Below are 11,987 nucleotides of genomic sequence, written 5' to 3'. Positions count from 1 at the left end.
GTCACGGCCAGCTCTGTGGAGCCGAGTTAACACCATGTCTCTCATTTTGGAGGAGACTCCACAGCCCTAGCAGTTCCAGGTCGCCCCTTCCTCCGGGGAGCCTACCCTTCAGCCCCAGGCTCGGCAGGCTGCACCTCTGGCAGGGTCTGGAAAGCCAAGCCCAGGGTGTGTGAGGCCCTCAGTCTAAGGGCCGTTCCCTGGGGGTGAATGAGAAGACCATGGCCCAGGACACTCCCTCATACCCTCGCCCTGGGTGCTCACAGAGAGGCCCCACGAGGGTACACAGGGCAGCCTCAGATTGGGAAGTGCGTCCACAGGCTTCCCACAGAGGCTCTGCGCTTTGGTGCCTCCTACGCAGACTGCAGCACCCGCACAGAGCTCCAACCCGGGGTGGCAGGACCACCCCAAGGGCCTCTGCTTCCTGGGACCCAGGACCCCCACCTGGAGTTGGGGAAGTTGCTGGCAGGGAAGGGAGGATGATGAAGGAGGAGATCATCTGGCAATGGCCCTGGAGCATTCTTGAGCCACCCCCTCCCAGTCTGGGCCACGCCCTGTGGCAGGTGGGAGGACAATGTCGCCTGTGTGCCGTCACCCCAGCATGCTGGCTCAAGGAGAGGGCTGTGGTGCGGTCGCACTCCAGCCTCGGCCTCTCCTGATGTCCGTCTCCCTCCCTGCACAACCCCTGCTATCTGCCATCTCCATCCATCCAGCAGGGTCGCCTCCACGGGATCCAGGCATCACCAAGGTAAGCAGTTTCCTGTCTTCCTTCCACCTGCTCCAGTCACTGCAGTAGAGGGACCTGGAAGCAGGGGCTCTGAAAAGAAGAATCTGGAAGGTGGGGTGGGGCAAAGGGGACCCTGGGACATTCAAGCACAGGGGGTCAGAAGCACTGGCCCTTACTTGGCTGGTCTCCAAGCTGCAACCGCCATGAAATGTGAGGACAGTCTGGCAAGGCAGGACCCTAGGCCCCTGGCAGAAGGGCCATCTCCATTGACATCATCCCCTAACCTGCATGCCCTCCAGGTTTAGGGGGCTGTCCAGCAGTTCCTTGTCCCCAAAGGGCTGCAGGCCTGATGGCTGGTCAGCCCCACAGTCCCCGGGAGCTCCTCAGAGCTGCAGGGCGCTGCAGCAGGCGGCCCAGCACGAAGCTCCGGGTCCCGCCCAGTCCAAGTCTCACCATGGACTCTCAGTATGAGACGGGCCACATTCGCAAGCTGCAGGCCCGGCACATGCAGATGCAGGAGAAGACTTTCACCAAGTGGATCAACAACGTCTTCCAGTGCGGCCAGGTGAGCATAGCCAGCTATGACCCACAGCCCACCCGTACCATGCCCCCAGCTCTGGCCAGTGGCCCTCGGGGGTGAGCTGTGGGGTCATCTGCCTGAGGCCAAGCTGAGGCCAGAGCTCCTTCTTCCAAGGCAGCTGCTCTGGGTCGCACCTCTCAGGTCCCAGGAGGAGAGGACAGGTGAGGCTGGGCTGACCCCATACCTGCCGCTGTCCGCTCCCCAGGTGGGCATCAAGATCCGGAACCTGTACACAGAGCTGGCTGATGGCATCCACCTCCTGCGGCTGCTGGAGCTTATCTCAGGGGAGGCCCTGCCACCCCCCAGCCGGGGCCGCCTGCGCGTGCACTTCCTGGAGAACAGCAGCCGAGCCCTGGCCTTCCTCAGGGCCAAGGTGGGTCCCAGGGAAAGGGGTCTGGGATGGTGCTGGGGCAGGCAGCTGGGACAGGCTGAATTATTGGGTCACCTTTCCGGGGCCAGGTCACAGGGCAGAGCAGAGAAGCTGGGGCCTGAGTACAGGGTGAGCGGCAGGGACACAGAGGAGCAGAAGCCAAGCCCTCCTCGCACAGCATCCCTGACCTGGAGAGCACCCAGCTGGCCGCAGCAGGAGCAATCCATGTCCCTACTGGGGTGGAAAATGTCACTCTGTCATAAGAGAGACTCACAGGATTCTAGGCCGAAAGAATCTTAGGCTTTTCATTTCACAGATGAGAAAACAGAGGCCCTGAATTATTTACCAGGCAAGATCGATGGTTAACTAGCGAACAGAGCCCAGATGTGGGGCCATGGTGGGCTGGCATCGAGTGGGAAACAGAGGGAAGAGACCCGGACACTAAGACCGCAGGTGGGGAAGAGGAGCAGGGCCTGTCTTGGAGAAGGAGGGAGGAGGCCTCAGCAAATGAGGGGAGCCAGAGTTACCTGAAAGAAAGGGACAGGTCAAAGGAGACGGCCGCTAAAAGGAAGCCGGAACTCGAGGGACAGAGGGACCCTCATGGCCAGGGTGAGGGGCCTGTGCAGGGGTGGGGTGGAGCAAAGAGATCATTGGGAACCGGGAAACGTGAAGACTAAGGGCTCCTGGAGGTGGCTGTCCCTGGAGGCTGTGAAGTCACTGAGCTGGGCTTGGCTGGACGGAGCCTGACTGTGCATTCCCATCACTATGTCCTGGAGTGGAGCTTCTGTCCAGCCTCCTGGGGTACTGGTGTGTGGGAGGAAAGCCAGGGAGGGGAGAAACCCAAGCAAAGGGAAGGGGAGCAACTGCTGTCCTAAGCAGGTGCGAGAGCAGAACTCTGCCGGCTGCAGAATGCTGGGCCCTAGCTGATCCAGGGACAATGACCCTGTGAGCCAGTCATCTCCCCTCCAGGAACCTGGGAAGGGTGTAAGTTCCATAGCCTTTGTCAGAGGCATTGCAGCTCTCCCTAACTTTAATATACAGCATGTCACTGATACCTGTGAGGGTGACATCCTTGTCTCCATACACATAGGAGGCAACTGTGGTCTGGAAAGGGTAAGGGAGTTGCTGCAAACACACAGGGAATGTGTGGCAGAATGAGGGACGCACTCACTTACAGAGACACTCCCATGCCCTGGGCATTCTATGCAGGCACTGGGCTACACTAAGCAAAACCCAGACCCCCACCTCGAGGCATCTGGCTTCAATGGGAGACAGGTTCATTGAACCCAGATCAGCGGTGTGCTGGTAAATGTTTAACAAATGATTCTCTGGGGAAAATAAAAGCTCCAGTGTGCTGTATTCGCTGATCCTGTGGCGTTAATACCCCCAGCACGGTGAGTTTAAGTCACCAGCGTGACATCGCTCAATAGGAAGTCGGGAGGATGGTCTCTCAGGAGCTGGGAGGAGCAGATAAACACCCCACTCCCCAGAGACTCCAACTCTAAGGCAAGGTGATTGACATGCCAGGTGGAATCCTTTAGAGACCAGCCGGATATACCAAAGCTTACCCAGGGGGACACCCAGGGCTGCAGCTCCTCCCACAGGGCTGGTAGTGGCCGGGTGAAGCCAGTTGCCCTTCAGGTCTTAGGGAACGTCTCACTCCTTTTCTTTCTCCATTCGGTACTTACTGATCGATTCCCTGCTGTGTGCCACTCCACTAGGATACATCAGAAAACAAAGTCAAGATCCTCACTTGAGCAGGGCAAGGGGATCGAGTGTGTATTTGGGTGGGAGAAATAGTCTTTAGGTTTCTATGTTAAATAAAGTGGTCAGGCTAGGCAACATCTGAGTGAAGAGTCAAAGGCAGGGAGGTGAATAGCCATGCAGATATCTGGGAGGATACTTTCAGACAGCAGGCACGGCCGTGCAAAGGCCTGAAGTCCTGTGCTTAGAATCCCACGTAACTACAAGAATCCGATGGGCTTGGAGCTGTGTGGTTCCACAGAGAGGAAGATGGAGCCAGAGGGGGCTGGGGGCCAGACCCTGCGGGGCTTCTCCCCTTGACTCACCCATCCTCCCTGTCCAAGTGGCAAGATGTAGGGCAGAGGAGTCTCAACGTTGGTGTACTTAAGAGCCACCCAAGGTGTTGTTCAAGTGCAAATTCCCAGGCTCTGGCCCAAGGCAGTCTGACTGGGTGGAGCCTGGGAACCTGGATTTATAGCTGGCTGTGTTGGAGCTGGAACAGATGAAGAAGGCTGAGATCTGGGTGTGAGCCCAGGGACCCAGCCACCCCTGGATATCCCAGGACACCCTGGGAGATGGAGGCAGACTGTTGCTATTGTCTGTTGGGCTCACACATTGACTGTTACGACCCCTCATTTCCAAACCCTGTAGCTGAACCACTGATTTTGGCCCAGGTCTACCTGTAGCCCACACACAGGGAGTCCTGCTGCTCTAGGGGCCCAGCCCAGTTCACTAGGTTGGGGCTTCACCCAGGTGGGCTTGAGGCCATGGCTCCAACCAGGCGGGATGCCTTTGCTTTCCTGGACTTATCCCCTGCCTGCTTCTCCCTGGGGGACCTCCCGGCTGGGGCAGGATAGATTCTAGGACCCTCCCATCCTGCAGCTGGCACCCTAAGCTTTTGGTGACTGAGTCCTCTCTGGACACGGGCTTCATGGCTTAGCCCAGCCAACTGTGCCCACAGGTGCCAATACCACTCATCGGGCCAGAGAACATCGTGGATGGAGACCAGACACTCATCCTGGGACTCATCTGGGTCATCATTCTGCGTTTCCAGATCTCCCACATCTCCTTGGACAAGGTATGGCTCAGTCCCCAGCACCCAGCACCTGGTGACTCAGCCCAGCCCTCGCCTCGCCTCAGACTCCTGGGGACTGAGAAGTTCCATGCAACTTTTATGATTCCCATAGGAGATCTTGGAAATTGCAAAGTCAATATTCACTCTTCAACCATGGGTGAAGAACCCAGGATCCCAGAGATATTGTAACGTTGTAATATGCTAAAGTGAGGGCCAGGGCCATGGGCTTCAAACCAGGTCTGGGCAAGTCATTCACTAGGGAGGGTTCATGGTCACTGCCAGCACCCACTTTCACCCCTGTGTGTTGCTCCCCACTTGGCACTGAGGCTCTGTAACTTCCATTATACCACAATGTACTGCTGGAAGAAATGCAATGTGTGGAGGGAGTCCCAGCTCTGGAGGTTTACAGAGTCCCTGGCACCCTGCAGACCAAAGACAGCATTTCTTTCATGGCCCCCCGCTTCCTCCATTCTACCTCTTTCCCCCGCACTGGATCAGAAAGACTATAAACTCTTTGTGGCACATGCCTGTAGTCCCAGCTCTCAGGAGGCTCAGGTGGGAAGATAAACTGAGCCCAGGATGTCGAGGGTGTGGTGAGCCATGATTGCACCACTGCACTCCAGCCTGGGTCACAGAGTGAGACCCTGTCTCAAAAAAAAAAAAAAAAAAAGAGTCCTTATACTTATCCTTTTTCATAGTTTCATGATTTCCAAACTGCCACCTAAAACTCAATTCTAGTAGGTAAGGAAAGTCAACCTAGAGAAGGAAATGCTCATGAAAAGAAGCCACACATCCGGCACAAGTCCAGGACGGCCTGGAAACTCAGGGCCTGAGCCCCAGGAGGGCAGGAGAATTGTGTGTCTGCAGGGCTGAGCATCTATTTGAAGGTTGAAGGGGCGGATGAATTTCTAACTGACCTCAAGCCCTTTCAGGAAGCCATACTCACCTCCCCAGGCCCCCGGCCAGTTTCAGGTGCTCCCTGCAGCCTAGGCCCCTGGGAGCAGCACCATCTCTGCCTGTCTGCAGCCCCCTCTGGCCCTCCTTGCTGCTGACTCAGATGTGTTTGGGCTCAGGCTAGCCCTGCTCCCTCACAAGCCATCGCAGCATTTTCCCTAGTTCCGTCTGCCAGCCTGGCCCCACCATGCAGGGTACTGGGGCCTGACCTCACTAGGACCCAGGGCCTTGAGACTCCACTCCCCGTCATGTGGGCACCATGCACGTCCTTCCTACCCAAGCTCTGGGGCGCAGAGGGCAGGGGAAGTGCAGCCTGCTGAACCTTGATATTTTGAGTTTATAAACAGGAAGTGAGGCTGGGCGTGGTGGCTCACACCTGTAATCCCAGCACTTTGGGAGGCCAAGGCAGGCGGATCACTTGAGATCAGGAGTTTGAGACCAGCCTGGCCAACATACTGAAACCTCGTCTCTACTAAAATACAAAAAGTTAGCTGGGCATAGTGGTATGTCCCTGTCATCCCAGTTACTAGGGAGGCTGAGGCAGGAGAATTGCTTGAACCCGGGAGGCGAGAGTTGCAATGAGCCGAGATCGCACCACTGCACTCCAGCCCATAACATCGGGCCTGGCTCACAGAAAGTCTGCAGTGACGGGACCCAGTCTCATGAAACCCAGACACAATCCCATGAGCCCGAGGTCAGTTAGCACAGCACCTGACCCATCAGAGGGCTCAAAAAATGGCAGCTGTTGCTGTGTGGTCACCTGTGGTCATGCAAAGCCAGTGCCTCTGCAGTGACGGCTTTCCCTTGCTCCACTTCTTTGGAAGGCCCGTCGTTCTCACCCCCAACCCCTGCCCACCATGGATAAAATTGGGTAAAATCAGATACTCTAAAGAGAGGAGAGTCACACTGACCCCGGGCCGGGGAGAAGCAGAATCCGGCTGTGGCCAGCCTGCCTCTCCCACAGCCTGTAGGCTGTCTGCCTCCCCACCCTGCCCTTGTATGATGACCCCGCTGCCCTGTCCTGCCAGGAGGAGTTTGGGGCCAGCGCAGCCCTGCTGTCCACCAAGGAAGCCCTACTGGTCTGGTGCCAGCGGAAGACAGCCAGCTACACCAACGTGAACATTACCGATTTCTCCCGAAGCTGGAGCGATGGGCTGGGCTTCAATGCCCTCATCCATGCCCACAGGTGTGACCCCACCCTCATCAGGAGGCCTCCGCCCACTGGCCCAACGATGCCTGGGTTTGGGTCCTCAGCCTGCCCATTGTCCCACATCTATAGGCTTGAAGGAGGGAAAGTGGACACAGATGTAGAAGGGGCTGATGTCTGAGTCCCTGCTCTGGGTTAGCCCCTTTCCCGTCCCTAGACAATGCCATGAGATTGGCCAAGTTTACCTTTGACCCCAGTCTTCTGCACTTCCTGTGCCCCTCAATTCTATTCATGTTTTTCACCCTGGCAGCACCTGCCCTTTGGAGGTTCCCCCAGCCCTCCAGCCTGGTCCCTGTGCGGAATGAACCCTCCTCTTTCTCTGTCAGAGTCCTACTCCTTCAGCAGGGCCTCAGATAACTATTGGGAAAATGAATTCACAAGAAGGTGTGAATGGCCAATAGGAGCATGAGTGCACGTGAGAATCTACTGCAAGGAAAGTAATAGGCTCCTGCTGGTGAAGAGCCCTTCTCGCTCTCTTTCCAGGCCAGACCTGTTGGACTACAGCTCCCTGAGTCCAGACCGCCCACTGCACAACCTTGCCTTTGCTTTCCTGGTGGCTGAGCAGGAGCTGGGCATCGCTCAGCTGCTGGACCCCGAGGACGTGGCAGCCACACAGCCAGATGAGCGCTCCATCATGACCTATGTTTCCCTCTACTACCACTACTGCTCCCGCCTGCATCAGGGGCAGACTGTCCAGAGGAGACTCACTAAGGTGGGGGAGAAAGGAGGGGTGGGGTGAGCAAGGGCTCCAGAGGCAGACAGGCCTAAGCATGAAGCCTGCCCTGCCACATACTAGCTGCGTGGCCTTGGCCAAGTCACCCAGCTTCACTGTGCACCCTCTATCGCATGGAGATGATGATGCCTGGATAACAGAGGGCCTTGTGAGTGTTCCAGGGAGCACGGGTAATGGGCCCAGCATGGTGCCTGGCATACAAGGGAAGCCAGGGGAGGAATGGCCCCTCCTGGGCCTCTCCCTTCTCCCCGACTCTCAGGCTATTAAGCTTCTAATGGGATTAAAAGGCTTAGAGAGCCAGGATTCTGCAAGGACAGGCACAGAAGAGGCTCTGCCGGCTGGGGCTACACAGAGTTCATGTTTCTGGGGGGCTTTCTTACTCTCTGGACACGATGGCAGAGGCTGAGGCCTGGAAGTGCTCTTCTCAGGGTGGGTATCTCAGTTGGGGTGTGGGATGGGGGGACACAGGCCAAGGACTGTGAGCTGCTTTGTGGGGTAGGGGGTACAGGGAAGGGAAAGGCGGCCTAGAAAAAGAACAGCAGCCTGAAGGGCCTCAACCCCCACCAGTGAGGCCAAATGGGTAAAACAAGAGGAGGAAGGCAGGATAGCCTCACCCTCAGTCATGGAGGGGGTCCCAAGCTCCTGGATCTGAGTGTGCAATGCAAGCAAACCCGGTTCTCTGGGGTGGGGGTACCACCACTTCAAAGGATCTTCGGCTCAGAGAAGTAGCTTACAGCCCACCTGGGGAACTCTGGCTGGCACTCAGTGTCCATTCCAGGGCCTGTCCTGAGAAGGACCCTGACCCCTTCCTCCACCAGATCCTGCTTCAGCTCCAGGAGACAGAGGCGCTACAGACCCAGTACGAGCAGCTGGTGGCCGACCTGCTATGCTGGATTGCAGAGAAGCAGGCGCAGCTGGAGGCACGGGATTTCCCAGATTCGCTGCCCGCCATGCGGCAGCTACTGGCAGCATTCACCGTGTTCCGCACCCAGGAGAAGCCACCCCGGCTGCAGCAGCGAGGGGCTGCAGAGGCCCTGCTCTTTCGGCTACAGACAGCACTCCAAGCCCAGAACCGCAGGCTCTTCCTGCCTCATGACGGCCTGGGCCTTGCAGAGCTGTCTCAGTGCTGGGCAGGGCTGGAATGGGCAGAGGCCGCAAGGAGCCAGGCCCTGCAGCAGAGGCTACTGCAGCTGGAGCGGCTAGAAACCCTGGCCCGGCGCTTCCAGCGCAAGGCAGCTCTCCGGGAGAGTTTCCTTAAGGATGCAGAGCAGGTGCTGGATCAGGCCAGAGCCCTGCCAGCCAGCCTGGCCACGGTGGAGGCAGCCGTCCAGAGGCTGGGCATGCTGGAAGCTGGCATCCTGCCCCAGGAGGGGCGTTTCCAGGCCCTGGCTGAGATTGCAGACATTCTCCAGCAGGAGCAGTACCACAGCTGGGCAGATGTGGCCCGCAGGTGAGCCCCAGCACATGAACTCTCCTCACAACTGGCTGAGGTTCTCCTACCACACCCCCATCCTTCCATGTCATGTGCCCATTCTTTGCCAGAGAGGAGAGGGGTGATTTATGGGTTCAGGGCTCCCTCTACAAAGATCTGTCTCCCAGTGATGCTTGCAAGTCCACCATCAGTAATTCATCCCTATTGGTAAAGCACTTTCTAGGTAGCCTCTGATTCATCCACTAAACAATAATTTATTGAGTGTCTACTATGTCCCACACACTGTGCTAGCTGCTGGAGATTTAGTAGAGAAGAGGACAAACAAAAATTCCCTCCCTCATGAACTTACACACTACTAAGGAAAACAGACAAATAAGAAAAATTCATACCATGTGGTAATAAAGAAATAATAATAATAAAGGAGAAGCTGGGCACGGTGGCTCATGCCTGTAATCCCAGCACTTTGGGAGGCCGAAGTAGGAGGATGACCTGAAGTCAGGAGCTCAAGACAGCCTGGCCAACAGAGCGAAACCCTGTTTCTACTAAAAAATACAAAAATTAGCCAGGCATGGTGGTGGGCGCCTGTAATCCCAGCTACTTGGGAGGCTGAGGCCGGAGAGTCGCTTGAACCCGGGAGGCAGAGGTTGCAATGAACAGAGATGGCACCATTGCACTCCAGCCTGGGCAACAGAGTGAGACTCCATCTCCAAAAAAAATAATAATAATAATGATAATAATAACAATAAAGAGGATAGGGGAATATGAGGTGCTAAGGTTGAGTAGCTAGAGGGGATTCACTGGGAAGTTGACTTCCAAGTAAAGACCAGAAAGAAGTGGGGAGCTGGCCATGCAGACATGGGAGACAGAGTATTCTAGGCAGAGGAAACGGCAAATGCAGTGTCCTTTCAGGTGAGCGCATGCCTAGCAGGTTTGAAAAATACCCTGAAGGCCAGTGTTGGCCAAAGTGAGCAAGTGGCAGGAACTGAGGTCAGGCGGGCACAGGGGTGAGGGGTGGGGATGGAGGTCAAGCCCGGCTTTGCAGGGTACAGTAACGATTTGGTTTTTACTCAGAGATGGGAAATTAGTGGAGGACTTGAGCAGAGGAGTGACACAATCTGACTTTTGTTTCGCGATGCTCATGTGGATGTCATGTTGGGAACAGATCCAAGGGGCAGAGGCAGAAACAGAGACACCAGTTACAAAGCTATTGCAGTAATCCAGGACGGAGCAGCAGTGGTGATAAGGGGTGAGGTTCTGGATAGATTTTGCAGACAGTGCCAAGTAGAATTTGCAGACAGATCAGACGTGGCCTGTGAGAAAATGAGTTATCAAGATGTTAGGCCGGGCCCGGTGACTCACGCCTGCAATCCCAGCACTTTGGGAGGCCAAGGCAGGTGGATCACCTGAGGTCAGGAGTTCAAGATCAGCCTGGCCAACATGGTGAAACCCATCTCTACTGAAAATACAAACATTAGCCAGGCATGGTGGCCCATGCCTGTAATCCCAGCTACTCAGGTGGCTGAGGCAGGAAAGTCACTTGAACCTGGGAGGTGGAGGTTGCAGTGAGCCGAGATTGCACCACTGCATTCCAGCCTGGGTGACAGAGCAGATTCTGTCTCTCAAAAAAAAAAAAAAAAGATTTTAGTCTGGACACCTGGAAGGATGGAGTTTTCATCAACTGAGATGGGGACTGCATGCAAGGTAGGGGGCCCTGACAGCCTGATCCTTCCAGGCCTCCTTCTGGCTTCTCTGCATGTGTCCAAAGATAGGACACACTGCCCCTACCACCCCCTGCCAGGATGCTCTCAAAGTCCATAGGCCTTGCCCCAGCCACAGAGGTCAGACTCCTCCAGGGCAGCCAAGCCCCACCACGGACCGGGAACCCTGAAGTAGCTTCCCTGCCCCAACCCAGAGGAGATCTCCCTTATTCTCACGTCCTCCAGGCAGGAGGAAGTTACCCTGCGCTGGCAGAGGCTCCTTCAGCGTCTACAGAGGCAGAGGAAGCAGGTGGCAGACATGCAGGCTGTGCTGAGCCTGCTGCAGGAGGTGGAGGCTGCCTCCCACCAGCTGGAGGAGCTGCAGGTGGGCACTGGACCAGCAGGCCCTTGGGAAACACAGCAGGAGGGGGGACTTCCCCAGTGCCAGTGCTCAGAGGGACCCAGCACTTTGGGACAACTGCAATGACCACTCATCTCTGGCCAGGGGCCGGCCAGGTCCACCGCCTGTGGGCAGCAGCTGGCAGAAGTGGTGGAGCTGCTGCAGAGGCATGACCTGCTGGAGGCCCAAGTCTCGGCCCACAGAGCCCATGTGAGCCATCTTGCCCAGCAGACAGCAGAGCTGGACTCCTCCCTGGGCACCAGTGTGGAGGTGCTGCAGGCCAAGGCCAAGACACTGGCCCAGCTCCACCAGAGCCTGGTGGCTCTTGTCAGGGCCCGGTAAGAGACTGCCCCAACTCTTCCACCTTTCCCCAAAACTTTTCTGTAACCCAAATTATCTCCTGCCCAGGTTAAAGTACTGTTGGCCTGGCAGTTTTCTCCATACTGACCCTCACTTCCAAAGCCTCTGTCTCACCTGTTGAGTCATCCAGGGAAAAGAAGAATCCTAGGGGGAGTGTCTAACTCCGGAGGGGAACCCACTGCCCATGCCCCACTACTCCCCATGTCCTTCAGTGATCCCTACTGTCCCTCAGGCGGGCCCTGCTGGAGCAGACCCTACAGCGGGCAGAGTTCCTGTGCAACTGTGAAGAGGAGGAAGCCTGGCTGAAGGAGTGCGGACAGCGGGTGGGGAATGCGGTCCTGGGCCGGGATCTCAGCCAGATCGCAGGCACCCTGCAGAAACACAAGGTGGCAGCTCCCCGTGCACGCCCGCCAGTCCCTAGCGCTGCACCCTTCCCTCTCGGCCCCCCAGCCCTCCTCTGTTCTTCCTTCACTGAGCCCCCTGCTCTGCCCGCCGCTAGGCTCTGGAAGCTGAGGTCCACCGCCACCAGGCCGTGTGCGTAGATCTCGTGCGGAGGGGACGCGACCTCAGCGCCCGCAGCCCTCTGACGCAGCCGGATCCCGGGGAACGGGCAGAGGCCGTGCAGGGCACGTGGCAACTGCTTCAGACCCGGGTGGTGGAGCGGGGCGCACGGCTGCAGACAGCCCTGCTGGTCCTGCAGGTAGCGGGGCGG

The 11,987-nt window shown here is 57.1% G+C and overlaps 1 protein-coding gene across 1 annotated transcript in view; it reads left to right on the top strand.

The window, feature by feature from the left end:
* Positions 1-892: 892 nt before the first annotated feature.
* Positions 893-11,987, top strand: part of SPTBN5 (spectrin beta, non-erythrocytic 5) — a 46,880-nt gene continuing 35,785 nt past the window's right edge. The window contains exons 1-10 of the mRNA XM_030920579.1: positions 893-1,289; positions 1,510-1,677; positions 4,379-4,495; positions 6,475-6,632; positions 7,137-7,365; positions 8,205-8,836; positions 10,762-10,900; positions 11,021-11,253; positions 11,508-11,661; positions 11,775-11,975. Coding sequence (XP_030776439.1) covers positions 1,074-1,289; positions 1,510-1,677; positions 4,379-4,495; positions 6,475-6,632; positions 7,137-7,365; positions 8,205-8,836; positions 10,762-10,900; positions 11,021-11,253; positions 11,508-11,661; positions 11,775-11,975 — 2,247 coding nt within the window. The 5' untranslated portion in view covers positions 893-1,073. The remainder of the gene's footprint in view (positions 1,290-1,509; positions 1,678-4,378; positions 4,496-6,474; positions 6,633-7,136; positions 7,366-8,204; positions 8,837-10,761; positions 10,901-11,020; positions 11,254-11,507; positions 11,662-11,774; positions 11,976-11,987) is intronic.

Source organism: Rhinopithecus roxellana, chromosome 17 (genome assembly GCF_007565055.1).
Source record: "Rhinopithecus roxellana isolate Shanxi Qingling chromosome 17, ASM756505v1, whole genome shotgun sequence".
NCBI classification, from domain to species: domain Eukaryota; kingdom Metazoa; phylum Chordata; class Mammalia; order Primates; family Cercopithecidae; genus Rhinopithecus; species Rhinopithecus roxellana.
Note: the sequence above shows the minus strand (reverse complement) of the source record. Positions and strands in the feature narration are given on the sequence as shown.